This window comes from Myxine glutinosa, chromosome 7 (assembly GCF_964187855.1).
Source record: "Myxine glutinosa chromosome 7, kmMyxGlut1.1, whole genome shotgun sequence".
Taxonomy (NCBI): Eukaryota; Metazoa; Chordata; class Myxini; order Myxiniformes; family Myxinidae; genus Myxine; species Myxine glutinosa.
In genome coordinates this window covers 72,884,929-72,910,479 of record NC_136267.1, presented here as the reverse complement: position 1 = coordinate 72,910,479, position 25,551 = coordinate 72,884,929, and the positions used below count along the sequence as shown (strand labels likewise).

Genomic DNA, 25,551 nt, shown 5'->3' with positions numbered 1-25,551 from the left:
TTGATTCAAAACAAATTCCTCAGACCCCTAAGCACAGACCTACTGAGCAACAATGTGAAGTTCCAGATGAAACCATACCTAGATGATCTGAATCCTACAGATGAACTGGTAATTGAAAAGATCAGTGAGGAGGCCAGCTTGGAACAAGGACAGTAAAAACTCAGAAGTCACACCAACCTCAAAGCAGCAAAGATGCCAGGAACCCAGACAGAGGTACATGGACAAGACAGATGAGGGACTCCAATGTGGAAAGACTATTCAAACCCAGGCTAGACAACGTAGAGGCGAATGTGAGTAACTCTAGGCCATCCTGCCAGCCCTCTTGTTATAATGCAAAACCTGCATTCAAATGAATTTGATGCACAGAACAATCCTCACAAGCCAATAAAATGCAAACAGTTTATTCAAAAATAAAAACTTTTCCTGATGGATATGCATCCCAAATGACCTTTTGTTCCCTCCCCTCAGTAAGGTCCACTGGAGAATAAGTATAGTGCAATAATTAATATTTTTAAAATGGAGACCAAAGAAAATATAAAACAATAAGATGAAGGAATACAATCAGAAATAGTAATTTCACATATATTTACTACCCACAATTATGCAATGCGCAGAAACTGTTAAAATGTTCAGAGCTACAGGTACAATAGAGAAACTGCTTGATGTATTGTGCAGTTGTACATGTGTGACTTTAAAATGAAAGAATATACAAGGACACTGGAGAGAGGGGGCTTTAAAAAAAACACAAAAAGCAAAATACATTGGGACTGTACAATGTAAAACAAAATAATGTGCAAGGCCATTCTTTCTCCATAAAATAACTAATCTATTTTGCGTTTCCCCAACCTTACCCAAGTAGTACCCACGATCCCACCATCAGATCCAGAAAACAAATTAGACAAATCGTTCCAGACGAGCAATCGGATACTTAATATTCAGGAATAAAGGAAATGTCTCAAGGAACATGCAATTGACACAACAACAAATGAGAAACGTTTCCAACATATAGTTACTGTCCATAATCAATGAACCTGGAGTAATTTCACCACAAATGGTCGGGTTTTCAAAGGCTTTTTGCTTTTCACCTTCTTTGGCAAAGCCCGTTTCTTGCTGTTCAATGGCAACCTCTTTAAAAACACCGAGCAACCACGGGCAATTTGAAAGCAACCCATTTCTTCAATGTGTGGAACCAACACTTGACTTAAATTGGCACAGTCCTTCAAAAGATGCTTGCATTTGTCGCCTTTCTTTAAAGCTTTCCAATGCACAATGCAAGGACGATCCTCCCGAGCAGAAGAATCTTTGTGCAATGTTATACAACTACCTGACTCATGTGGAGCAGTCTTAAACATGGCAGAAGCAAATTCTGCATCGTGCAAAGTTTCACCTGCATCTTGGTCGACCGGCACTTTTAAAGATACAATTGAATGATCAGAACGTTTCTCGGCAAAAGCAGACTTGTTTTCAAATATGGCTTCAGTTGAACAATGCAGCCTTTTCCCATCTACACATGCTTCATTTTCACCATCGAAGCATTCATCCGGTGACTGAGCTTTCGTGTTGTCTTGCAACACAGACGTCGTGCTTTCATTTTCATTTTTCTCCCCTGGACAGAAAAAGAAAAAAATCTCAATTTACAAATCCACGCAACTGTTAGGTCACATTTACGAGTACAACAACAAATATCTGAGGGGAATTAAATAAAAAGTAAGTCAACTCACCGATCAATTTATTGAGCTCCTGTTTAACGTATGACAACAGAATATGTGGAAAAACAGTTTTCAAGTCACCATATGACAGAAGCAAGAAGGAACGTCTTTGCTGAAGGGACATTTCGTTCATCAAAATGAGTTCCTCAGACATTGTTGCTGGCCTGAGCATCAACTTGCATTTTCTTAATACCTTGATTATTTTATCTTCGGGTAAAGAAGGAAAAAGCTGCTTCTGTAGAGCAGCCACAGGAATCAAAAGATGGCAAAACCGCCAAACATGAGGGAAAGGACTTGTCGACTTGGGGAAAATCTGAGCATTTGCAACTGGCCTCTTCTCGCTCTTGTCATGTCGGTCATTCGGCCAAAGGGCCTTTTTTTTGGTTTGGATCAATTCGGTCAACTCCGGTAAACTTGCAAGAAACCTAGACAGATATAATTTGATCGTAGGAATGTTGCAGAACGTCTTCATTTCAAGGTCACTGCACTTTTCAAACTTTTCATCCATCAGGGTCAGCAATGGCAATGGGGTTTTCTGGCTTACAGAAAATGGCAAGAAACCATCACTTTCATTCTCAATATTTTCCTGATGTTTGTTTGAATTTGCTTCCGTTTCATTTTCGCAAGATGCATTTTCAGTTGTATATCCCAGCGCACTGTCATCTTTAGTCCCTCCACAATTCAAATTTTGAGGGTCCAAAATTTTGATCCCCAAAATTTTGAGAGATGAAAACCCATCATTCCCATCTCTCGCTTTTTGGTTTAAGTTATCGGGATGAGGAAGGACTGAGCTGTTATTTGAGCCCTTTGTAATCTCGTCAGCATGAAAACCAACAACGGAGGCCTCATCACTTTGAACTTTATAAACTGAAAAAGGGATGGGGGATGGTGAGGCTTGTGAATAATCGGTTGCATCCTTTTTGCTACTCTCTTCATCTTCAGGAGGAAAATCTAAAATGCCAGTGCCACTGTCGTTTTCACAATTTGCATCAGTCGTCTCATTGCACACCAGAGCTTTTTGAAAGACGTTTGCATTTTTGTGTTCAAAATGCAACAATGTTGGACAATTCATCTCATTCATATCCTTAGTAATACGAGGCATTATCCTCTTTACCTTTCTCTGGGCAACAAATTGCATCGATAGCAAATGGGCATGAGGAAGTTTTAAGTTGTCTTGGGGGTTGCTTGTGGTAATGTTAACCCCCAAATCATCAACAACAGAGCTCACATCCTTTTGAACTTCCTGAACAGAAATGAAGGGCTCGTGCTTTAATTCTGGCTCAGTGGAAGATGGGGCTTTTGAACAACCATTCATATCAGTGTTACTACTTTCTTCGACAAAATTCTCTTTCGCCATGTTTTCTTCGCATTTAGGAGGAAATGCTAAAATCTTGGTATCATTGGCATTTCCACAACTTGCATCAGTATTCTCATTGCACACCGGAGCTTTTTGAAAGACGTTTGCAGTTTTGTTTTCAGAATGCAACAATTTTGGATAATTAATCTCTTTCATATTCTTATCAATAATGTTAGGGATCTCTTTATTTTCCCTTCTATGCGCATCAATTTCCATTGATAGCAAATGGGTATGAGGAAGTTTCAAGTTGTCGTTCAAGTTGCTTGTGCCAATGTTCATACTGAAATCAGAGCTCACCTCACTTTTAACTTCGTGACCAGAAACAAGGGGATTTTGCTTTAATTCGGGCTTTGTGGAAGATTGGGCTTTTGAACACTTGCTCACATCAGTGTTACTACCCTCTTCGCCAACATCCTCTCTCACGATATTTTCTTCGATTTTAGGAGGAAATGCTAAAATCCTGGTGGCACTGACATTTTCACAATTTGCATCAGTATTCTCATTGCCCACTGGAGCCTTTTGAAAGAAGTTTGCATTTTTCTTTTCCGAATGCAACCATTTTGGAGACGTTTTCAAATTATTGACAACGTCAGAGATTCTTTTGCTATCCGCAATTGTGTGAGCAACAACTTCTGCATGTGGCAGCTGCAAACAACGGTCCAAGTAATTGTGAAGCATCGGCACATTTTCTTTGCTATCAGTTTTGTCAAAATCAAAAATTTCATCAATCAATATGTCATCAGAATTATCCATTTCTTTTGAAAGGCACTCTTTGTACATGCAATTCTCTTTGCTGCAATAATCACATTTAGATTCTACAGCTAGACTGTAGAAGTTGGATATCACCGGCAACCAAGTGGATGATGTACATGGAAGTGAAGAAGTTGTAAGGTCTGAAGACACCTGGGAATAAAAGGTAGATGGAGTTGAAGAGGAAGTCTGCAATGCAGTTGATAAAGATGTATGAGGTACTGCCCTGATAGATGTCTCAACTGCAGCATTATTTGTAAGACTTCCAATGGGGCTAATGACCGAGTTTGAATCAGTCATGAAGTTGCTTTCAAGGTCACCATTTTTCTTTGGTGGAGGCAATTCTTTATTGTTCAAGGCATACATGCATGCATTTGCTTCATAGTCAACACCTGTCAAGACCGATGTTGACTGTGCCTTGGTTCCCACTACAGGCTGCTTTTGCAAATGGTATTTCTCTTTATCATTGTGTTGTATATATTGAAGGTTCTGAAATGTAGCGATGTTGCATGGAGCACGAGAGTTCAAATGGGAGCTGTTGTTGGATCCTGCGGGAAGTTGTACAAAAGTTGGCGAGGCAGTGTGAAATGCAGGAAATGAAGATGGAGCAGCAGGTACAAAATTGTTCTCAAATGAACGATTATGTGCAAGACTTGAATCAAGGCTAATGACCGATTCATACTCATTCACCAAATTACTATCATGGCAAACTTTTTTATTTGGAGGTTGCAATAGTTCTTTATTGTTCAATGTATATATGCATGGATTCACATTTGAGTGAAATCCTGACAAGGCTGATGCCAAATGTGGCTTGGATGCCACTGCATGTTGAATGTTCTCAATTGCAGGAATATTGCATGGAGCAAGTGAACTCAAAACAGAGTTGTTGTTGACACCTGCAAGGAGTGGTATAAAGTTGTTTGTATTATCAGAACTTGATGAACCGACTACAACATTCTTTGCACGATCTTTCATTTGACCACATCCATTGCCCCATTCATCTGGTAGCATAGTATTGTTCTTTGAGGCTCCAAGTGGTAGAGCTGTAGGTACTAAATGTGTAGATTTTTGTAAATCTGGCACATTTGTGGAAGACATTCTTTCCTTTTTTGAAAAAGCCAACATGAATCGGTTGTAATTAGGATTGTCAACTGCTGGAGGAGGTTGCAAGGGGAACGGATGTTGAGGTTGACGATTTTCTACCTGAACACTTGAAATGCCAACTTGACAGGTTTGCTGGTTGTTTGATTGAACGAAATCCCAATCTTTTGTAAAATATCCATTACTTCTTGGGAGTGTATGAGGGCCTTTAATCTCATTTGATGTACCATCATCCGCAAGGGGAAATGTTGGTCCAGGTAAACGGACCTCCCTAGATGGTGCAATCCTTCTGCAATGACACGACGGCAAACGATGCTGTGTATGTTGTGAATATAAAGCAGTATTTTTTTCATTCACTGTAGCAGGTATAGGTGTTGAGCAAGCAGCTGGTACATTAAATGCAGATGACAAATGGCTCTGTGCACATGTATAAAGCCTTTTGAGATGGCAGGGAGGTGAAGGCCTTTGCGGACATTGAATAGGTGGAGGGCAAGGCACTAGTAAAACACTTTTTGCTGGATAAACAACAGCATTTCCAGAAGGCAGAGGGGAATTGTTCACAGCCATGCAAGCACTTTTGACGTCTTTGCGTTGGTAAACACCTCTGTAAACCATTGTGCGATGCTGGCTCCATAAGTAGAATGACCCATCTTTATCACTGCTGCCATTCTCACCAGCGGTGGTGCCTTGTGAGGGTGCCGGCAAGGTCAGCGAGCCAGAAGGGCTTATTGGCACAGAGTTACTTGAGGGCTGCAAAATGAATCCATTATTCTCATAGGAACAATGCTGCATCATTGGAACTTCCGGGGATCCAGACGAGTTTATGCCCAATTGATGAAACCCGTGCATGACCATATATGTCCTCTTCAAATGGTGAAAATTCTCATTCGAATAGTTGTTCAATATACAGAGTCCTGAAAGAGAAAAATTGGTTCAACATTTTTGCCCAAAAATGTGACAAATGTAATCACCATTTAATATTCTTAATGAAAATAATCTAATCTGTATACTGTCCTAAACCAAACTCGAATCAGCTTGTTTTCATCACCGAACCAACTCATCCACCAAGTTGTCATAATCCATCCACAACTTGAAATATAATGTGATATATCGTTTTTGGCCCTCTCTCAATGTTGAAGAATTACTTTAAAAAACAAGCGTTACGCCGAGGTCCCCCGTCGGGGAAGTGATGTGAGTTGACAAAGTGGAAGATGCAGAAAACATGCTGTGATATGATATTTCGCTCACAAGGTTCAGACATACATGGAGGTGGCCATCTTGGATTTTGACATGGCGACCCAATTTTCAATAGCGTTCTTCCTTATGCGTAGATACACCCACACACTAGATTAGAAGTTGGTACTTCGCTTATTTTTCAAGATATTCCGCTCACAAGGTTCAGACATACATGGCGGCGGCCATCTTGGATTTTGACGTGGCGACCCAATTTTCAATAGCGTTCTTCATTATGCGTAGATACACCACCCACCACACCAGATTAGAAGTTAGTAGTTCGTTTATTTTTCAAGATATTTCACTCACAAGGTTCAGACATATATATGGTGGCGGCCATCTTGTATTTTGACGTGGCGAACCAATTTTCAATAACGTTCTTCCTTATGCCGAGATACACCCACACACCAGATTAGAAGTTAGTAGTTCATTTATTTTTCAAGATATTTCACTCCCAAGGTTCAGACATATATATATATATATATATATATATATATATATATATATATATATGTATATATATATGTATATATATATATATATATATGTATATATATATATATATATATGTATATATATATATATATATATATGTATATATATATATATATGTATATATATATATATATATATATATATATATATATATATATATATATATATGGTGGCGGCCATCTTGGATTTTGAAGTGGCGACCCAATTTTCAATAGGGTTCTTCCTTATGCCTAGATACACCCACACACCAGATTAGAAGTTGTTACTTCCGTTATTTTTCAAGATATTCAGCTCACAAGGTTCAGACATACATGGTGGCGGTCATCTTGGATTTTGACGTGGCGACCCAATTTTCAATAGGGTTCTTCCTTATGCCCAGTTGCACCCACACACCAAATTAGAAGTTGGTACTTCGCTTATTTTTCAAGATATTTCGCTCACAAGGTTCAGACATATATATATATATATGGTGGTGGCCATCTTGGCGTTTGACATGGCGAACCAATTTTCAATAGCGTTCTTCCTTATGCCCAGTTGCACCCACACACCAAATTAGAATTCGGTCCTTCGCTTACGCACGGACGGACGGACGCACACACACACATGGACGGAGGGGAAAACTATAGTCCCCCTTTCGCTCCGCGGTGCGACGGGGGACAATTCGTTTTCTCTGCAACCGTTGGTCCGATTAACATGAAATTTTCACCAGAGGAGCACCTCCTGTATAATTTTTAAATCATAATGACAACGCCACAAGTCACGTGGTACAGGCGCCATCTTGGAAAAGCCGAAAAACTTTGCATCAGTATATCTCCGCAACCGCTCCATGGAAAAAATTGAAGGGTGGCTCATTTATAAAGTACTCCCCATGGTGAATAACGTATGTTAATGATGATGTCATAAGTGCCTAGAATATAAATCAACAAGTAGAACGCTTGATCCGATCAGTATGAAATGTCTTGAGCGTGATCTACGAATAAATTGGTCAAGAAAACAAAATTTATGACATCATCGATCATGTGGTTCGGCAGCCATACTTTTACGGTGTAGCACGTAGGGCAATGCCGTCTGGAACCGCGTTTTTCTGTCCGTCCGGTTTACGCATGTATGTCCCTCACAAACGTCTACCAATCACAGCTGATCACATGACAGGGGGACAGCAGATCCTCCACCAAGCAGATCCAAGCCCGGCTACAATGTTGTTAGACTGTACGTCTTGTTGATATGTAATAGGCAAAGCCTAGAAATTTATAGAATTAAACACGGTGGGTTAGAAAGGTTCTTTATTCTTGACGGAGAGATGGCCAGAAGGACATGGCCGAATATTGAAGCGCCTTCACTGCTTAAATAGGACGCCTTTTATTCTTGTTCTGGTTGAAACCAGATAGTTTTAGGCAAAGTACCAATTTGTGTATCCCACTGATAGGCCAGATCTGAATCGGGGCCTTAACCTAAATCAAATCGGCTGGTTCTTGTCACCCAACCAACTCCTTCACCTATTTTTGTCACAACACGTAAACTTTTCTGAAATATTCTACATATCAGTTTTAACCCCATCTCTCAATGGTGAAGAATCACTTAAAAATTTTCTTATCTGGATCGGATCCTCAACAAAATGGAATGAATTCTTACTTGTCACACACCAAACCTATCCACCAAGATTTGTTCAAGTTTGTCCACAACCTTTTGAGTTATTCTGCTTACAAACAGACAAAGACAGACACACAGACATCGGTGAAAACATAACCTCTGTCCACCTTCAGTGGTAGAGCTCTGTTTGCATCAAGCCGCATGGACCAAATCCCCCACCATTATCCCTTATCAGAACATAGTTTCAGCCAGCAAGCACAGAGTCTAAGTGGCCTTGAAAACACCCAGAAGAGCCCAGCCTCACTCGGCTGCTTTTGACATGCTGGACTATACTGAGGAATTAACATTCATTTTTAAAAACCACTTTTTAACCACTATACAATTGACTGAACTTATACCTGCTTCACTTAAATCCACATTTTAATTTAAAATGGTATGCTATGTCACAACAACGCGATGAATGGAGCCGAGTTTTCTATGATTGAACAACACCAATATCGAGCTGCAAAATGGCGTTTTCCACAAATTGATATCGCGATTAAAAGTCTTGCGACACTTGTTCTGTTTTAGCCAAACAGGAAAGAGCAATCAGATTGCAGACCCTCGCCAGGATGTGTTTTTAGTTATTTTTAAGGCCTTTGTGTTAAAATATGGTGGCCGAACCATGTGACTGATGGCATAATTATTTTTTCTCCACCAATTTATCCCTAGATGACACTCCAGAAATTATCTTGATCGGATGAAGTTTTGTACTTGTCGAATTATGATGTCATAATGGAGGCACATATGACAATCATTAACATATTGTTATGTCGGTGGGGTAGTGATATGTAGAGTCAGGTAGATTTGTCGGTATCATGCTCCGACTGTCATGAAGAAGAACCACCACCACCATGTAATAAGTAGAGGACCTGTTTAGTGCGGATGTCGGATAAGTTGTATATCTGTCCCCGTCAAGAGGGGCCGGGGCATGTTAACCAGCTTTGGGGATAAGGAAAAATCCCTTGTACGTCTTACCCTCGGTGATTTATCCTTTGTCCCTTATAGACAGTAGACAGTAGCGCAGGAAATGAGCACCATAGGCAGTAGCGCAGGAAATGCCCGTTAATTAAACCACACTAAATAATAAAACAAACCGGAACCCAGACGACGCACTTGGGCTGATTACCCCGACTGGAAATGACGCATAGGACCAAAGATCCGTGAAGACATGCCCCGAGGAGCCGTGATTGGCCAGGGCTTCTGATTGGCAGAGAGAAGGGAAGAGCAAGAAGGCACCGACTGATTGGCAGAGAGAAGTGCGAGGAAGAAGCGGCCCGCTGATTGGTGGAGAGCTGGACGAGGTGGTGGTGGCCTGCGGGCATTGGTGGAGAAGCACGGATGACGTCAAGACCCGGCGTTAAAAGATCTCCTGGACGGACATTTTAGCTGCTTGTGTTTTGCCCTTGACGACCTCTTGCTCCCTTTCTTTCTTCTCTGTCGAAGACGCCACCGGAAGATGTGCAGAGGCAATGGGAAGAGCCGCAGCCCGGGAACTGCGGTTCTCCGTGCGGACGGGCACAGCTTGCCGCTGCAGTGTGATGAGGCCGGAGTGAGCGAGACCGAGCAGGGCGCGAACGAGCGGCCTGCAGCCTTCCTTCCCGCCAAGCACAGTGACACGTCTCGACAGCGCGCTTGGGGCCAACACCCTTCCTGACGAGATACACCAGCCAATCTGAGCTATGGTAGATTAAATAATCACACCATTATTTTCCAACGTTATTTTATCGCTTCGTCTGTGTTTAAGTCTGGTGTGGAGGATCCCGTTTAGGAATTTAGTTTTACCGCCGCATTTGTTATCGGCATTCTGTTTTAAATAAACCTGTTATTTTTGTACATTTCTAAACCAGGATTTTGTTCGAGTTATTTTTTGCAGGTTGAAGACTGCCCTGCGGGATCGCTCAGGCAAGCGCTTCAGCTTCCTCCTCTCCCCTGTCTTCCTCCCCCGCATAAAATCTGCATTTCGGCATTGCCTCTGAGTAACGCTCAATTTGCCTTCTGTGGTTCTTTCAGTGTTAAGTGAGGGAACCACACAACAATATGTTATTCGCCATGGAGAGTTCTTTACAATGAGCCATGCCTGTTTTGTTTTTTTTCTTCTATGCAGCACTTTCAGAGATATAGAGGTGCAAAGTTTTTCATTTTTTTCCCAAGATGGCGCCCGTACCACGTGAAATATGTCATAATTCTCATTTAAAAAATTATACAGGAGGCGCACCTTCGGTGAAAATTTCCTGTCAATCAGACCAACAGTTGCAGAGAAAAATCATATTTATTTCGGAAAAATCATTTTGGTGCGGCCAAACAGACAGACTCAAATGCAATACCCTCTCCTTTGGCGAGGGCAATGAGTCATCCGTTGTCCATCGATTCATAGTCCGAATGTCGGTTTAACTTCCTGTTTATTATCTTCACCCTCATCATCTGTTTAATTTAATGTGATTTCACATTTTAAAAGAACATTTAGCATTTTTTTCATAATTTGATTCATACAGCTTTACACACTGGTATTGATGGGTTTTAACCTATATATGAACTTTTTACACTTTTATTTAACTTCATCTGAAGTTTGCCCCATTTCAAATCTTTGAGCCATTCGTTTTCTAGGTTCCATACATCCTAGAGAGCTGAAATTTGTCCCAGTCCTCTTTTCTGGTACATTTAATAAAATGTAATAAAATAAAATAAAAAGTTGAAAACTATATTTAATTAAAAAAAAAAAAAAGTTTAGCCTTAAAACATGTTTTTTCATTTACTTGTCTAGAGCATTATTTGGTTCCTCATAAGAACACAAGGGTAGTACAGCATGCACACAATTTTTTGAATGTCCCTTATTTTCTATTATCTGGCATTTTCTACAAACCATGGAATTCCTTCTTTTCTATAGTTTGCCACATGGAACATACATACCATACTAGTGGGGAATCACACAGGCATGGACCTGTGTGACATTTGGACATCTTGAGTTTGATGCTGCACATTCGGTTTTACAAAATGGTTACTGGCAATTTATCAGATCCACAAATGATGTAATCTACACAATGTATTTACTGCAATTTACATTTACTGAATGCATGTGCGTGCACATGGGAAATAGTTTCAAATGTATTATTACATCTCATGTAAAATGTGACTAAGAGCTCGAAACAAACACACACACACACACACACACACACACACACACACACACACACACACACACACACACACACACACACACACACACACACACACACACACACCTTTTTGGCGGTGTATAAGAACATCACAACACCTATCTCTCCCGGAAAAACCAATGTTACCCTTTTCGTTACAGAATACAAAATGACATTTTTTTAAATTAACTTACTTACTTACTTACTGCGTCGAGTTAGCTCGGCATTCCATGACACGTTTCTTCCATTCATCTCTGTCACTCATGGCATTAGGTAGTTCGTTAACCAGACACCCAGTATCATTTGTAAGCTGATCTATATATGTTTTCGCAGGTCTCCCTGGTGCCTGTTTGCCGTGAGTTGGTAACCAAAGTAAAACATCGCTTGCGAGCTCGTCTTTGTTTCTCCAGCAGTGCCCAGCAAATCTTAATCTACGTTGACGTATGGTTACACTGATTGGTGGGATTTTTGCATACAATTCATATTTTGTGGGGTGCTCTTTCCATGAGATGTTAAGGGCTGCTCTGAGCATGCGAGTGTATGTACCATCCAGGGCCTTTTCTAGTGACGATGTCAAGGTCCATGTAATTACCCCATATACAAGAACTGATTCAACAGCTGCTCTAAAGAAGTTTCGTTTCAGCTCTATTGGAAGCGCAGATTTCCAAATCTTGCCTAGACTGTTTAAAGCTCCCCAAGCCTTTCCAAGTCTGATGTCGACATCTCTTTTTGTGGAGGCGATGTTGCTTCCCAGGTATGTGAATTCGTCATCCTTTTTGATGTTTTCACCAGTGAGTGATTTTATGTCTACAACTTGATCTTGATTAAGACTGATGTACTCTGTCTTCGAGGCATTTATGTAGAGACCAATTTGGCTGGCTACTTCTTCAATCTTGTGTAGTAATGTCGCTGCATCATTGTTATAGTCTGCTAGAACCGCAAGATCATCTGCATAATCTGCATCTGTAATCTTCTTGGATGGGTATCGCCGACTTTTCCGTTTACTTAGGGTAAATCCAAGTTCATTGTTGGTGTCTATTGCTTTGCTTGGCACATAATCGAGACATATTATGAATAAGTAGGGAGCGAGGGGAGGGTATCACCCTGTAAAACTCCTGCCATGATGTGAAAACAGTCTGTATCGCCGTCATGTGATCGGACTATTGCATGCGAGTTCTTATACAGCATCATGATGGCATTAACTGTCTCCTGAGGTATCCCGATTTTTTAATTAAAGATTTTAAATAAACTTCTTTAAAGTGTACATGCACATAGATTTATAAAATAAGAACGAAAAAATATCTCAGCAATTTCCCGTCTGTTTCTTTATTTATTTTACATATGTGAATTACATGTCCATGCACACATGAAATGGAGTTTGTTTATTCATTCTGGATGTGAACACGATGTTGAAAACTGGTCTGAAAAAAAAAAAGAATGAATGGAAGTTTAAACAGGTTTACCTTTACTTCCGGGTAATAATGATGAATGAAATAAGAATGAAGAAACCTATGTCGGCATCATTGTTGCCGTTTTTGTGACGACTGTCATCAAACGGAAAAGTAATATATCTTAATGGAAAATAAAAAGCGAATTTTTAATATATGTCGACATTTTCCCTGTCTGTTATTTTAGGCGGTGAAAGACAGACCGTTCCGCGATTTTTAAAAATATATCTCGACAATTTCCCGTGTGTGTGAGAGAGGTTCAATGGCCTTTATATTATAGGCCTTTGAAAATTCATTTAGTTCTATAAACGGAAACGTTCATCGGATTTTATTCCCGTTTTTTTAACCGAGTCTAAAACCATGTTAGCGACTGTTAAAAATGAAATGATATATCGAATTAGAGTTGAAATAAAACTGAGAGAGAGCAAGACACCACAGGCCTAACAAAAGCTATGCGAGTAAATAAAATGGTGGATATTTGTTTTTGAAGCCTCTTCCAGAATGGGTGGAGCTACTGCTCTCAACGGAGTACGTCCAACAGACAGACAGAATCACCTACGGAGAATATAATATAGATAAAGTCCTCTGCCCCTGGCATTTTTCCCAAGAATACCAGGTATGAGCCCACCGATACATCAATATTGGAAAAAAATTGATAGATGGAGCCTAGTTATAAGCGACACGTCACTGTGTCCAGCAGACAAAGTAACTGCGTTTGACGCCCCATAGTATGACATGGCTTCGTGTGGCAACTGGCGGTTGGGTTTCTGGGCCGTTGGAGAGAAAGGTGTGGCTTGGCGAAAAGAGATGAGAATGGCAGAAAATCCCCAAATCCAGGTGTGCAAAGCTTGTCGCGTCATACCCAAGAAGACTCGAGGCTGGAATCGCTGCCAAAGGTGCTTCAACTAAGTACTGAGTTAAGGGTCTGAATGCTTATGTCAATGCGATATTTCAGTTTTTTCTTTTTAATAAATTTGCAAAACTTTCTAAAATCCTGTTTTCTCTTTGTCATTATGGGGTATCGAGTGTAGATTGACGAGAGAAAAAATGAATTTAAACGATTTCAGCATAAGGCTGCAACATGACAAAATGTGAAAAAAGTGAAGGGGTCTGAATACTTTGTGAATGCACTATATCTATATATATCTATATATCTATATATCTATATATATCTATATATATATATGGACCTGAGATCCCCCTCCCCCTTTGTCCTAATGATGTTTGATTAATTAACAAGTATAACCAATTATATGTTTTATCTTGTTTGATTGCTATATACTTTTATATCCTTTCATATCCTTTGGAAGCCTGTTATATCCTTTTGAGGAACTAGGGCGTGCCCGCACGTACGTGCTTGCCCGTACGTGCTTGCAAAAAAACATGCGTGCAAACAACAACAAAAAAAAACAAACTTTGAAACCACGTGGCAGTAACGACCACAGAACCCCCCCCCCCCCCTCTATTTACATGAAATGGTTTGGTCCATTCGCAAAGCCAAAGCGAACGGCTTGCGAGTACGGTGACCATACCTTGGGAACCACTTGTCCGATTAATTTCAAACCTTGAAAAGGCACATCCTCGGGTCCCCAGCAATATACCTGGCAAGTTTCAAGTATATCGGACCGGTAGTTGTCGAGAAACAGCGGTCGCATACAGACAGACACACACACAGAGATTACTGGAATTATAGATAGACTAGGGCATGCCCGTACTATATATATATATATCTAAAATTATATCCCCCCCCTCTATTTACATGAAATGGTTTGGTCCAAAGCGAACGGCTTGTGAGTACGGTGACAATCCCCCCCCCCCCCCCTCTATTTACATGAAATGGTTTGGTCCAAAGCGAACGGCTTGCGAGTACGGTGACAATCCCCCCCCTCTATTTACATGAAATGGTTTGGTCCAAAGCGAACGGCTTGCGAGTACGGTGACAATCCCCCCCCCCTCTATTTACATGAAATGGTTTGGTCCAAAGCGAACGGCTTGCGGAGTTTGGTAAAGAAATCGCCATAGCTCGGTAACTACTTGTCCGATTAATATGAAACCTTGAAAAGGCACATCCTCAGGTCCCCAGCAATATACCTGGCAAGTTTCAAGTATATCGGACCCGTGGTTGTCGAGAAACAGCGGTCACAGACAAACATACAAACATACAAACATACACACAGAGATTACTGGAATTATAGATAGATTATTCATTTTGTATGACTTATGCCTTGTGATGGCATATTCCCTTTCTCTGTCGAAATCCAACTGTTCCTCTTTCCATGGCCTTGGTTGCAAGCTGCTATCCTCCCCCAACCTTGCCAAATTTCCTCCATGTCGACACATTTATGGTTGTCCTCTCCCTATCTTTCTGTACTTCTCCTGACCTTCAATCTCACTGGTAATGCTGTCAACATGTTTACCACATACTGCTGACCATAGGCTTATCAAGACATAACCCATGCCTGGCCTTGAATGAACTTCCTTTAACTAACTGAATAACAGGAAAGGACCACTGGTGGGGGCCGATGAATCCACCCTTTGTCTCTTATCCTGAATGCTAAACCCAACCCCTATATATAGTGAAGCCCTGATCGAACTCTTTTAGAGCATTCTGTTGTAAAGTTGGTCATTTCGTGAGCTTCATATTCGACATACTGCTCTCCACAGTCTGTTTGACGAATTCAATAAACTAGGGCATGCCCGTACTATATATAAGCTAGGACGTGCCCGTACGTGGGTGCCCGTTCCTTGCCAAAAAAAAAAAAAAAAAAAATTTGTGTAGGGGTGTGTGTGTGTAAACATCCTAGGGCGTGCCCGTACGTGGGTGCAAAAAATCATGCGTGCAAACAACAACAACAAAAAAAAAACTTTGAAACCACGTGGCAGTAACGACCACAGAACCCCCCCCCCTCTATTTACATGAATGGTTTGGTCCATTCGCAACGACCACAGAACCCCCCCCCCCTCTATTTACATGCAATGGTTTGGTCCATTCGCAACGCCAAAGCGAACGGCGAACGGCTAAATCGCCATAGCTCGGTAAGTACTTGTCCGATTAATTTCAAACCTTGAAAAGGCACATCCTCGGGTCCCCAGCAATATACCTGGCAAGTTTCAAGTATATCGGACCGGTAGTTGTCGAGAAATCGTTGTCGCATACATACACACACACATACACACAGAGATTACTGGAATTATAGATAGATATATCAGTTGTTCCTTTTCTCAGTCTCAAGTCCTAAGTCAACAAACCGACATACATATATCTATATATATAAAACACTGTGTGTGTGTGTGTGTGTGTGTGTGTGTGTGTGTGTGTGTGTGTGTGTGTGTGTGTGTGTGTGTGATGTTACCGATAGACTCCTAAAGGGAGAGGCTCACGTGCTTGATATTTGGCATAGACATGGCCATTGAGCCTGGGAAGAACATGGCCGACCTTAAAAAAATTATTTCATAATTTTTTTTTTTACCATATTTTTACCTCAGCGCATTTCAGCGAGGAATATTATGCACGGAATCTGAGGCGGTGGCAGAGCAGCGCGCTGATTCGCTCAGAGCGATCACGTGATGTTCCTTGCCACCATAAACTCAGTTACGCGTTCGCACGTAATTCAGAGCAAAAAGCGATTTCGTTTTTTCACATTTCAGCGAGGAACATTGCCATTCACACCACATAGGTTTTTTTTTTCTTTCATCTTTAGATCCATATTTTTTTTCAGCGAGGAATATTATACATGGAATCTGAGGCGGTGGCAGAGCAGCGCGCTGATTCGCTCAGAGCGATCACGTGATGTTCCTTGCCGCCATAAACTCACAGCAAGTAGCATAGATTTTAGCATGATTTAGCATAGATAGTAGCATGTTTCACATAGATTTTTTTTTCAGCGAGGAATATTATACACGGAATCTGAGCCGGTGGCAGAGCAGCGCGCCGATTCGCTCAGAGCGATCACGTGATGTTCCATCCCTGCCGCCAGACCATTGAACATAAAACACAGTTTGTGTGTGTGTAATGTAATGTTACCTCCCCTACCCCCTCCGTCCTCCCCTTCCCCTCCCCCCTCCCTCCACCCTACCCCACTTCCCCTCTCCCCCCTCCATCCTCCCCTTCCCCCCCCCCTCTTCTCCCCTCCCCCGCCCGGCAATGCCGGGTACTTCTGCTAGTGTGTGTGTGTGTGTGTATATATATATATATATATATATATAAAAATATAAAGTAATGAACAACGGTTGGGAATTATATCCGCACATCCATTGTTCCGTTCTCCAACCTATAGCTTTGTCTTAAAAACTCAACACTTCAGCCAGCAACCCAGCGTGCACTGGGCCTCCACTAGCCTTTTTCGAGACAGGACAAAGTGGGACATAACTGACAGGCAAAAAGGATAACAAAACACAATACACCTCTCAAACACGCACAAAACACTGGCAACAGAAGCCAATCATGGGTCAATGGTCACGAGGTCTTGCAACACAGCTTTGTGATTGGTAGATAGAATAGGGCCACCCCTTCCCCCAGGTATATCTGGGAGGAGGTGAACTAGAGCTTCCAGGGAAGCAGAACTGAACTGACTGGACAAGTTAACAGACGACAGACGACGACGGAGGGTTCAGTATGTGATGAACTCAACTGGACGGCAGTCCAGTTGAGTTAACAAGGGAATTTCTCTTGATAAAAGCTAGTGGAGGCCCAGTGCATGCTGGGTTGCTGGCCGAAACATTGAGTTTTTAAGACAAAGCTATAGGTTGGAGAACGGAAAAATGGATGTAGTGGACACGCGCGCGCGCACACACACACACACACACACACACACACACACACACACACACACACACACACACACACACACACACACACCATCAAGTCTATATAATTTAATTCATCCACCAATGTTTAGCGAAGGATTTTTAGAGGTCAAAAATGTAAAATAAATAATACAATCATGCCAAAATTAAAGTACTGTACATTGATATAACTATCACATTGAAATACATTTAAGAGTAAGAATATACATAAACAGAAAATATTGTACTCTTGTTATGCAAATAAACCAAAAAATAAATAAAGTAGTCCCTTCACACAGTCAGGCACATCAGGCTGCCAGGGCAGTTTCATTTTACCCCAAAGCTGGTACTCATTTTGCTGACCACAGAAGGTTGACAGGATAAGTTCACCCACCTGATGTTCTTTATGGCATGAAAGGTGCTTGAACTCAGGAACAGGGCTCAAAGTACACAGGAGTGGTGGGTGAATTTGCCCTCGTAACCTCCAAAATATCCCTAAAATATAGGGGTGAAAAATTCAAAATATTGAGAGGAAATTCACCCACCATAAGTATCAGCATGCATTATGGCAAGTTGAAGAGCAACCAAACAGGTTTTCTACGTCTATGATTTATCTTCTGTTCCTGACTCCACAAACGATCACTTGTGATCTGCTTGTGGGCGTGGCGATGTTAGCACAGAGCGGCCATCAACAGCCCGGTGCAACTCGCGAGCACGGCCATCAACAGCCGAGTACAACTCGCGAGCACAGCCGCCAACAGCTTGGTGCAACTTGCGAGCGTGGCCATCAACAACCAAGCACAACTCACGAGCGTAGCCATCAACAGCCGAGTATAACTCGTGAGCACGGCCATCAACAGCCGAGTACAACTCACGAGCGCGGCCATCAATAGCCAAGTACAACTCACGATCGCGGCCATCAACAGCCGAGTACAACTCACGAGCGCTGCCATCAACAGCCTAATACAACTGGAGAGCGCGGCCGTCAACAGCCAAGTACAACTCACAAGCGCTGCCATCAACAGCCTAGTGCAACTCGTCAGCGTGGCCATCAACAGCCTAGTACAACTCGCGAGCGCAGCCGTCAACAGCCTCGTACAACTTGCGATCCCAGCAGTCAACAGCCGAGTGCAACTCACGAGCACGGCCATCAACAGCCGAGAGCAACTCGCGAGCACGGCCATCAACAGCCGAGTGCAACTCTCGAGCACGGCCATCAACAGCCGAGAGCAACTCGCGAGCACGGCCATCAACAGCCGAGTGCAACTCTCGAGCGTAGCAGTCAACAGCCCATGATAACTCACGAGCGTGGCCATCAACAGCCGAGTGCAACTCACAAGCACGGCCATCAACAGCCTAGTGCAACTCGCGAGCGTAGCAGTCAGCAGCCTAGTGCAACTCGCCAGTGCGGCCATCAACAGCCGAGTGCAACTCCCGAGCACGGCCATCAACAGCCGAGTACAACTCGCGAGCGTAGCCGTCAACAGCCTGGTGCAACTCACGAGCACGGCCATCAACAGCCGAGTACAACTCGCGAGCGTAGCCGTCAACAGCCGAGTACAACTCACGAGCGTAGCCGTCAACAACCTGGTGCAACTCGCGAGCACAGCCATCAACAGCTGAGTACAACTCCCGAGCACGGCCATCAACAGCCGAGTACAACTCGCGAGCGTAGCCGTCAACAGCCTGGTGCAACTCACGAGCACGGCCATCAACAGCCGAGTACAACTCGCGAGCGTAGCCGTCAACAGCCGAGTACAACTCACGAGCGTAGCCGTCAACAGCCTGGTGCAACTCACGAGCGTAGCCATCAACAGCCGAGTACAACTCACTGATGTGAAGTGAAGTTGCTGACGTGAAGGCATTTGCAAAGGAGATACTATCAATCAGACAGAATCCTAGGTGATTCTTGGAAGAACTAAACATAATAGTGCTGTGCCAGCGGCCAACCATAAGGGACCTGGACATACTACTAGTACCCGACTGCAAAGCCGCAATGAGCCGGCGAAGCCAAAGCCTCTTGCCACTATTTTACCCATCACTGTGGCATCAGTAGGTTAGGTAGTTGGTAGTAGGTAGGTATAGTAGGTACCGTACCTGGTAAGACTTGGTAAAAGAGAAGAGCAGACAGTCCTCCCCAATACCTACATACAATAAATGTCATAAGAAGCTTAAGGAAGTAACTATACGATGTGCTAGCTTAAGGCCTATTTTAAGAAATTTTAACTGGGCTTAACATACGTTTTCACAGTATGTGTGTCGTCTTCTAACTTCAGTCGCTGTCAGGACTGGTTCTCTCTGGGCACTGCGGCTTCCCCCACCAGAAGAAGTTAGCTTGCAGTAAGATCAGTGCTGACAGGTCAGACGATCAGTGCTGACAGATCACGCTGATTGGCTGACCTAAGCTGATCGTCGATTGGTCAGCTCACAAAATTTCGCAAATTCAGACCTAAAATGACATCATTTGCATTCTGGATGAGATTAAAATTGATAAAATTTACTTCTTGATTAATTCGGTGAATTCGGTCTCAACTTCGGATATTTCCGGCCGTGAAAAACTATCCCCTGCGGCCGTGAGATTTCTAAAAAATAATTCTTCGCCAATTTTAGAATATTTGACGCCGTTTTCACCCTCCAAAACGCGAAATAATCTTTTTTTAAATATTTTTCAAATGCTCGAATCTCATTGGTTCCAGTGTTTGGTGATGCTTTTCGTTGAAGATAACCAGGCCCGTGCGGGCCGAGGTTGGTCTTAAAGTATTTTAATTATAAATTAGAGGTGCATAAGATTGTGAATCAAACAAAGACGGGTGAAAGAAACTCCTATTGAACGTTTGTGCCCGATAAGCGTCGATTTCCAGCAATCGAGAAATCTCTTGTGATGTTCTGTCACAACTTGAAGCAGATACTAGGTTTGCTGTTCATCCCTTGTGAGGAGACGATTGCACTCTTCAATGATGGCAACTGCATACACCAGAGTACAGCTGTACTGTATTCAATTAACTTAAAAACAACTTTAAAATGTGCAAGGGTGCAACTTATGTCGGCTTGTAACAAGGTCATAAGTCAACTGTAATGGGCAAAATCACAAGTACAGCAGTGGAGAATAAATAATCAACTCCAAACATTTATGCGAGCCAAATATGTGAAATTACAAACTCCGTGTGCAACCCTTAAATTTAGTCCAAATGGCTAAAAATGTCACAAGGGTTTTTTCATACATAAAAATTTTTTAAGTGTTAGGAGCATGACTTTTCTAATTTTTATTTTTAAGAACCATCCTAGTGTGAGGGAGGGGGTTAAGTGCAAGGGGTTGAGTGCGAGGAGTTAAGTGCGAGGGGTTGAGTGCGAGGGGCTTGAGTGCGAGGGGCTTGAGTGCGAGGGGGTTGAGTGCGAGGGGGTTGAGTGCGAGGGGGTGAGTGCGAGTTGTTGAGTGTGAGGGGTTGAGTGCGAGGGGTTGAGTGCGAGGGGTTGAGTGCGAGGGGTTGAGTGCGAGGGGTTGAGTGCGAGGGGTTGAGTGTGAGGGGTTGAGTGCAAGGGGAGTTGAGTGTGAGTAGTTAGGTGCGAGTGAGTGGGTGGAGTGCGAGTTAGTGTGAGGGATTGGAGTGCGAGATGTAGGAGTGCGAGGGGTAGGGGTGCGAGGGGTAGGGGTGCGAGGGCTAGGGGTGCGAGGGCTAGGGATGCGAGGGCTAGGGATGCGAGGGCTAGGGACGCGAGGAGTAGGGGCGCGAGGAGTAGGGGCGCGAGGAGTAGGGGCGCGAGGGGTAGGGGCGCGAGGAGTAGGGGCGCGAGGGGTAGGGGCGCGAGGGGTAGGGGCGCGAGGGGTAGGGGCGCGAGGGGTAGGGGCGCGAGGGGTAGGGGCACGAGGGGTAGGGGCGCGAGGGGTAGGGGCGCGAGGGGTAGGGGCGCGAGGGGTAGGGGCGCGAGGAGGTGGAGTGTGAGGGAGTGGATTGTGAGGGAGTGGATTGTGAGGGAGTGGAGTGCGACGGAGTGGAGTTCAGTGGAGTGGAGTACAGTGGAGTGCGGTGTAGTGGAGTGCGAGGGAGTGGAGTGCGAGGGAGTGGAGTGGAGTGCGAGGGAGTGGAGTGCGAGGGAGTGGAGTGGAGTGGAGTGCGAGGGAGTGGAGTGGAGTGCGAGGGAGTGGAGTGGAGTGGAGTGCGAGGGAGTGGAGTGGAGTGCGACCGAGTGGAGTGGAGTGCGACCGAGTGGAGTGAAGTGGAGTGCGACCGAGTGGAGTGGAGTGGAGTGCGACCGAGTGGAGTGGAGTGCGACCGAGTGGAGTGGAGTGCGACCGAGTGGAGTGGAGTGCGACCGAGTGGAGTGGAGTGCGACCGAGTGGAGTGGAGTGGAGTGCGACCGAGTGGAGTGGAGTGGAGTGCGACCGAGTGGAGTGGAGTGGAGTGCGACCGAGTGGAGTGGAGTGGAGTGCGACCGAGTGGAGTGGAGTGGAGTGCGACCGAGTGGAGTGCGACCGAGTGGAGTGGAGTGGAGTGCGACCGAGTGGAGTGGAGTGGAGTGCGACCGAGTGGAGTGGAGTGGAGTGCGACCGAGTGGAGTGGAGTGGAGTGCGACCGAGTGGAGTGGAGTGGAGTGCGACCGAGTGGAGTGGAGTGGAGTGCGACCGAGTGGAGTGGAGTAGAGTGCGACCGAGTGGAGTGGAGTGCGACCGAGTGGAGTGGAGTGGAGTGCGACCGAGTGGAGTGGAGTGGAGTGCGACCGAGTGGAGTGGAGTGCGACCGAGTGGAGTGGAGTGCGACCGAGTGGAGTGGAGTGCGACCGAGTGGAGTGGAGTGGAGTGGAGTGCGACCGAGTGGAGTGGAGTGGAGTGCGACCGAGTGGAGTGGAGTGCGACCGAGTGGAGTGGAGTGCGACCGAGTGGAGTGGAGTGCGACCGAGTGGAGTGGAGTGCGACCGAGTGGAGTGGAGTGCGACCGAGTGGAGTGGAGTGGAGTGCGACCGAGTGGAGTGGAGTGGAGTGCGACCGAGTGGAGTGGAGTGGAGTGCGACCGAGTGGAGTGGAGTGGAGTGCGACCGAGTGGAGTGGAGTGGAGTGCGACCGAGTGGAGTGGAGTGGAGTGCGACCGAGTGGAGTGGAGTGGAGTGCGACCGAGTGGAGTGGAGTGGAGTGCGACCGAGTGGAGTGGAGTGGAGTGCGACCGAGTGGAGTGGAGTGCGACCGAGTGGAGTGGAGTGGAGTGCGACCGAGTGGAGTGGAGTGGAGTGCGACCGAGTGGAGTGGAGTGCGACCGAGTGGAGTGGAGTGCGACCGAGTGGAGTGGAGTGCGACCGAGTGGAGTGGAGTGCGACCGAGTGGAGTGGAGTGCGACCGAGTGGTGGAGTGCGACCGAGTGGAGTGGAGTGGAGTGCGACCGAGTGGAGTGGAGTGGAGTGCGACCGAGTGGAGTGGAGTGGAGTGCGACCGAGTGGAGTGGAGTGGAGTGGAGTGCGACCGAGTGGAGTGGAGTGCGACCGAGTGGAGTGGAGTGCGACCGAGTGGAGTGGAGTGGAGTGCGACCGGGTGGAGTGCGACCGGAGTGCGACCGGGTGGAGTGGAGTGCGACCGGGTGGAGTGCGACCGGGTGGAGTGCGACCGAGGAGTGGGGTGCGACCGAGTGGAGTGCGACCGAGTGGAGTGCGACCGAGTGGAGTGCGACCGAGTGGAGTGGGGTGGAGTGCGACGGAGTGGGGTGGAGTGCGACCGAGTGGAGTGGGGTGGAGTGCGACCGAGTGGAGTGGGGTGGAGTGCGACCGAGTGGAGTGGGGTGGAGTGCGACCGAGTGGAGTGGGGTGGAGTGCGACCGAGTGGAGTGGGGTGGAGTGCGACCGAGTGGAGTGGGGTTGGACCGAGTGGAGTGGGGTTGGACCGAGTGGAGTGGGGTTGGACCGAGTGGAGTGGGGTTGGACCGAGTGGAGTGGGGTTGGACCGAGTGGAGTGGGGTTGGACCGAGTGGAGTGGGGTTGGACCGAGTGGAGTGGGGTTGGACCGAGTGGAGTGGGGTTGGACCGAGTGGAGTGGGGTTGGACCGAGTGGAGTGGGGTTGGACCGAGTGGAGTGGGGTTGGACCGAGTGGAGTGGGGTTGGACCGAGTGGAGTGGGGTTGGACCGAGTGGAGTGGGGTTGGACCGAGTGGAGTGGGGTTGGACCGAGTGGAGTGGGGTTGGACCGAGTGGAGTGGGGTTGGACCGAGTGGAGTGGAGTGGAGTGCGACCGAGTGGAGTGGAGTGGAGTGCGACCGAGTGGAGTGGAGTGGAGTGCGACCGAGTGGAGTGGAGTGGAGTGCGACCGAGTGGAGTGGAGTGGAGTGGAGTGCGACCGAGTGGAGTGGAGTGGAGTGGAGTGCGACCGAGTGGAGTGGAGTGGAGTGGAGTGCGACCGAGTGGAGTGGAGTGGAGTGGAGTGCGACCGAGTGGAGTGGAGTGGAGTGCGACCGAGTGGAGTGGAGTGGAGTGCGACCGAGTGGAGTGGAGTGCGACCGAGTGGAGTGGAGTGCGACCGAGTGGAGTGGAGTGCGACCGAGTGGAGTGGAGTGGAGTGCGACCGAGTGGAGTGGAGTGCGACCGAGTGGAGTGGAGTGCGACCGAGTGGAGTGGAGTGCGACCGAGTGGAGTGGAGTGCGACCGAGTGGAGTGGAGTGCGACCGAGTGGAGTGGAGTGCGACCGGGTGGAGTGGAGTGCGACCGGGTGGAGTGGAGTGCGACCGAGTGGAGTGGAGTGCGACCGAGTGGAGTGGAGTGGAGTGCGACCGAGTGGAGTGGAGTGGAGTGCGACCGAGTGGAGTGGAGTGGAGTGCGACCGAGTGGAGTGGAGTGCGACCGAGTGGAGTGGAGTGCGACCGAGTGGAGTGGAGTGGAGTGCGACCGAGTGGAGTGGAGTGGAGTGCGACCGAGTGGAGTGGAGTGGAGTGCGACCGAGTGGAGTGGAGTGGAGTGCGACCGAGTGGAGTGGAGTGCGACCGAGTGGAGTGGAGTGCGACCGAGTGGAGTGGAGTGCGACCGAGTGGAGTGGAGTGCGACCGAGTGGAGTGGAGTGGAGTGCGACCGAGTGGAGTGGAGTGGAGTGCGACCGAGTGGAGTGGAGTGGAGTGCGACCGAGTGGAGTGGAGTGGAGTGCGACCGAGTGGAGTGGAGTGGAGTGCGACCGAGTGGAGTGGAGTGGAGTGCGACCGAGTGGAGTGGAGTGCGACCGAGTGGAGTGGAGTGCGACCGAGTGGAGTGGAGTGCGACCGAGTGGAGTGGAGTGCGACCGAGTGGAGTGGAGTGCGACGGAGTGGAGTGGAGTGCGACGGAGTGGAGTGGAGTGCGACGGAGTGGAGTGGAGTGGAGTGCGACGGAGTGGAGTGGAGTGGAGTGCGACGGAGTGGAGTGGAGTGGAGTGCGACCGAGTGGAGTGGAGTGGAGTGCGACCGAGTGGAGTGGAGTGGAGTGCGACCGAGTGGAGTGGAGTGGAGTGCGACCGAGTGGAGTGGAGTGGAGTGCGACCGAGTGGAGTGGAGTGGAGTGCGACCGAGTGGAGTGGAGTGGAGTGCGACCGAGTGGAGTGGAGTGGAGTGCGACCGAGTGGAGTGGAGTGGAGTGCGACCGAGTGGAGTGGAGTGGAGTGCGACCGAGTGGAGTGGAGTGGAGTGCGACCGAGTGGAGTGGAGTGGAGTGCGACCGAGTGGAGTGGAGTGGAGTGCGACCGAGTGGAGTGGAGTGGAGTGCGACCGAGTGGAGTGGAGTGGAGTGCGACCGAGTGGAGTGGAGTGGAGTGCGACCGAGTGGAGTGGAGTGGAGTGCGACCGAGTGGAGTGGAGTGGAGTGCGACCGAGTGGAGTGGAGTGGAGTGCGACCGAGTGGAGTGGAGTGGAGTGCGACCGAGTGGAGTGGAGTGGAGTGCGACCGAGTGGAGT

The 25,551-nt window shown here is 46.3% G+C and overlaps 1 protein-coding gene across 4 annotated transcripts in view; it reads right to left on the bottom strand.

The window, feature by feature from the left end:
• Positions 1-385: 385 nt before the first annotated feature.
• The window catches only part of C7H15orf39 (chromosome 7 C15orf39 homolog), a 30,480-nt gene continuing 5,314 nt past the window's right edge, over positions 386-25,551 (bottom strand). Inside the window, exons 1-4 of one of the 4 annotated variants that reach the window (XM_078781865.1) lie at positions 19,904-20,111; positions 18,057-18,157; positions 1,722-5,831; positions 386-1,606 (exon numbers count right to left, since the gene is read on the bottom strand). In XM_078781865.1, the coding sequence (XP_078637991.1) occupies positions 1,023-1,606; positions 1,722-5,772 (4,635 nt within the window). In that variant the 5' untranslated portion in view covers positions 5,773-5,831; positions 18,057-18,157; positions 19,904-20,111 and the 3' untranslated portion in view covers positions 386-1,022. Of the gene's footprint in view, positions 1,607-1,721; positions 5,832-18,056; positions 18,158-19,903; positions 20,112-25,551 lie in introns of those variants that run through there. The other 3 variants (XM_068122526.2, XM_078781867.1, XM_068122527.2) reach the window with 3 other exon arrangements.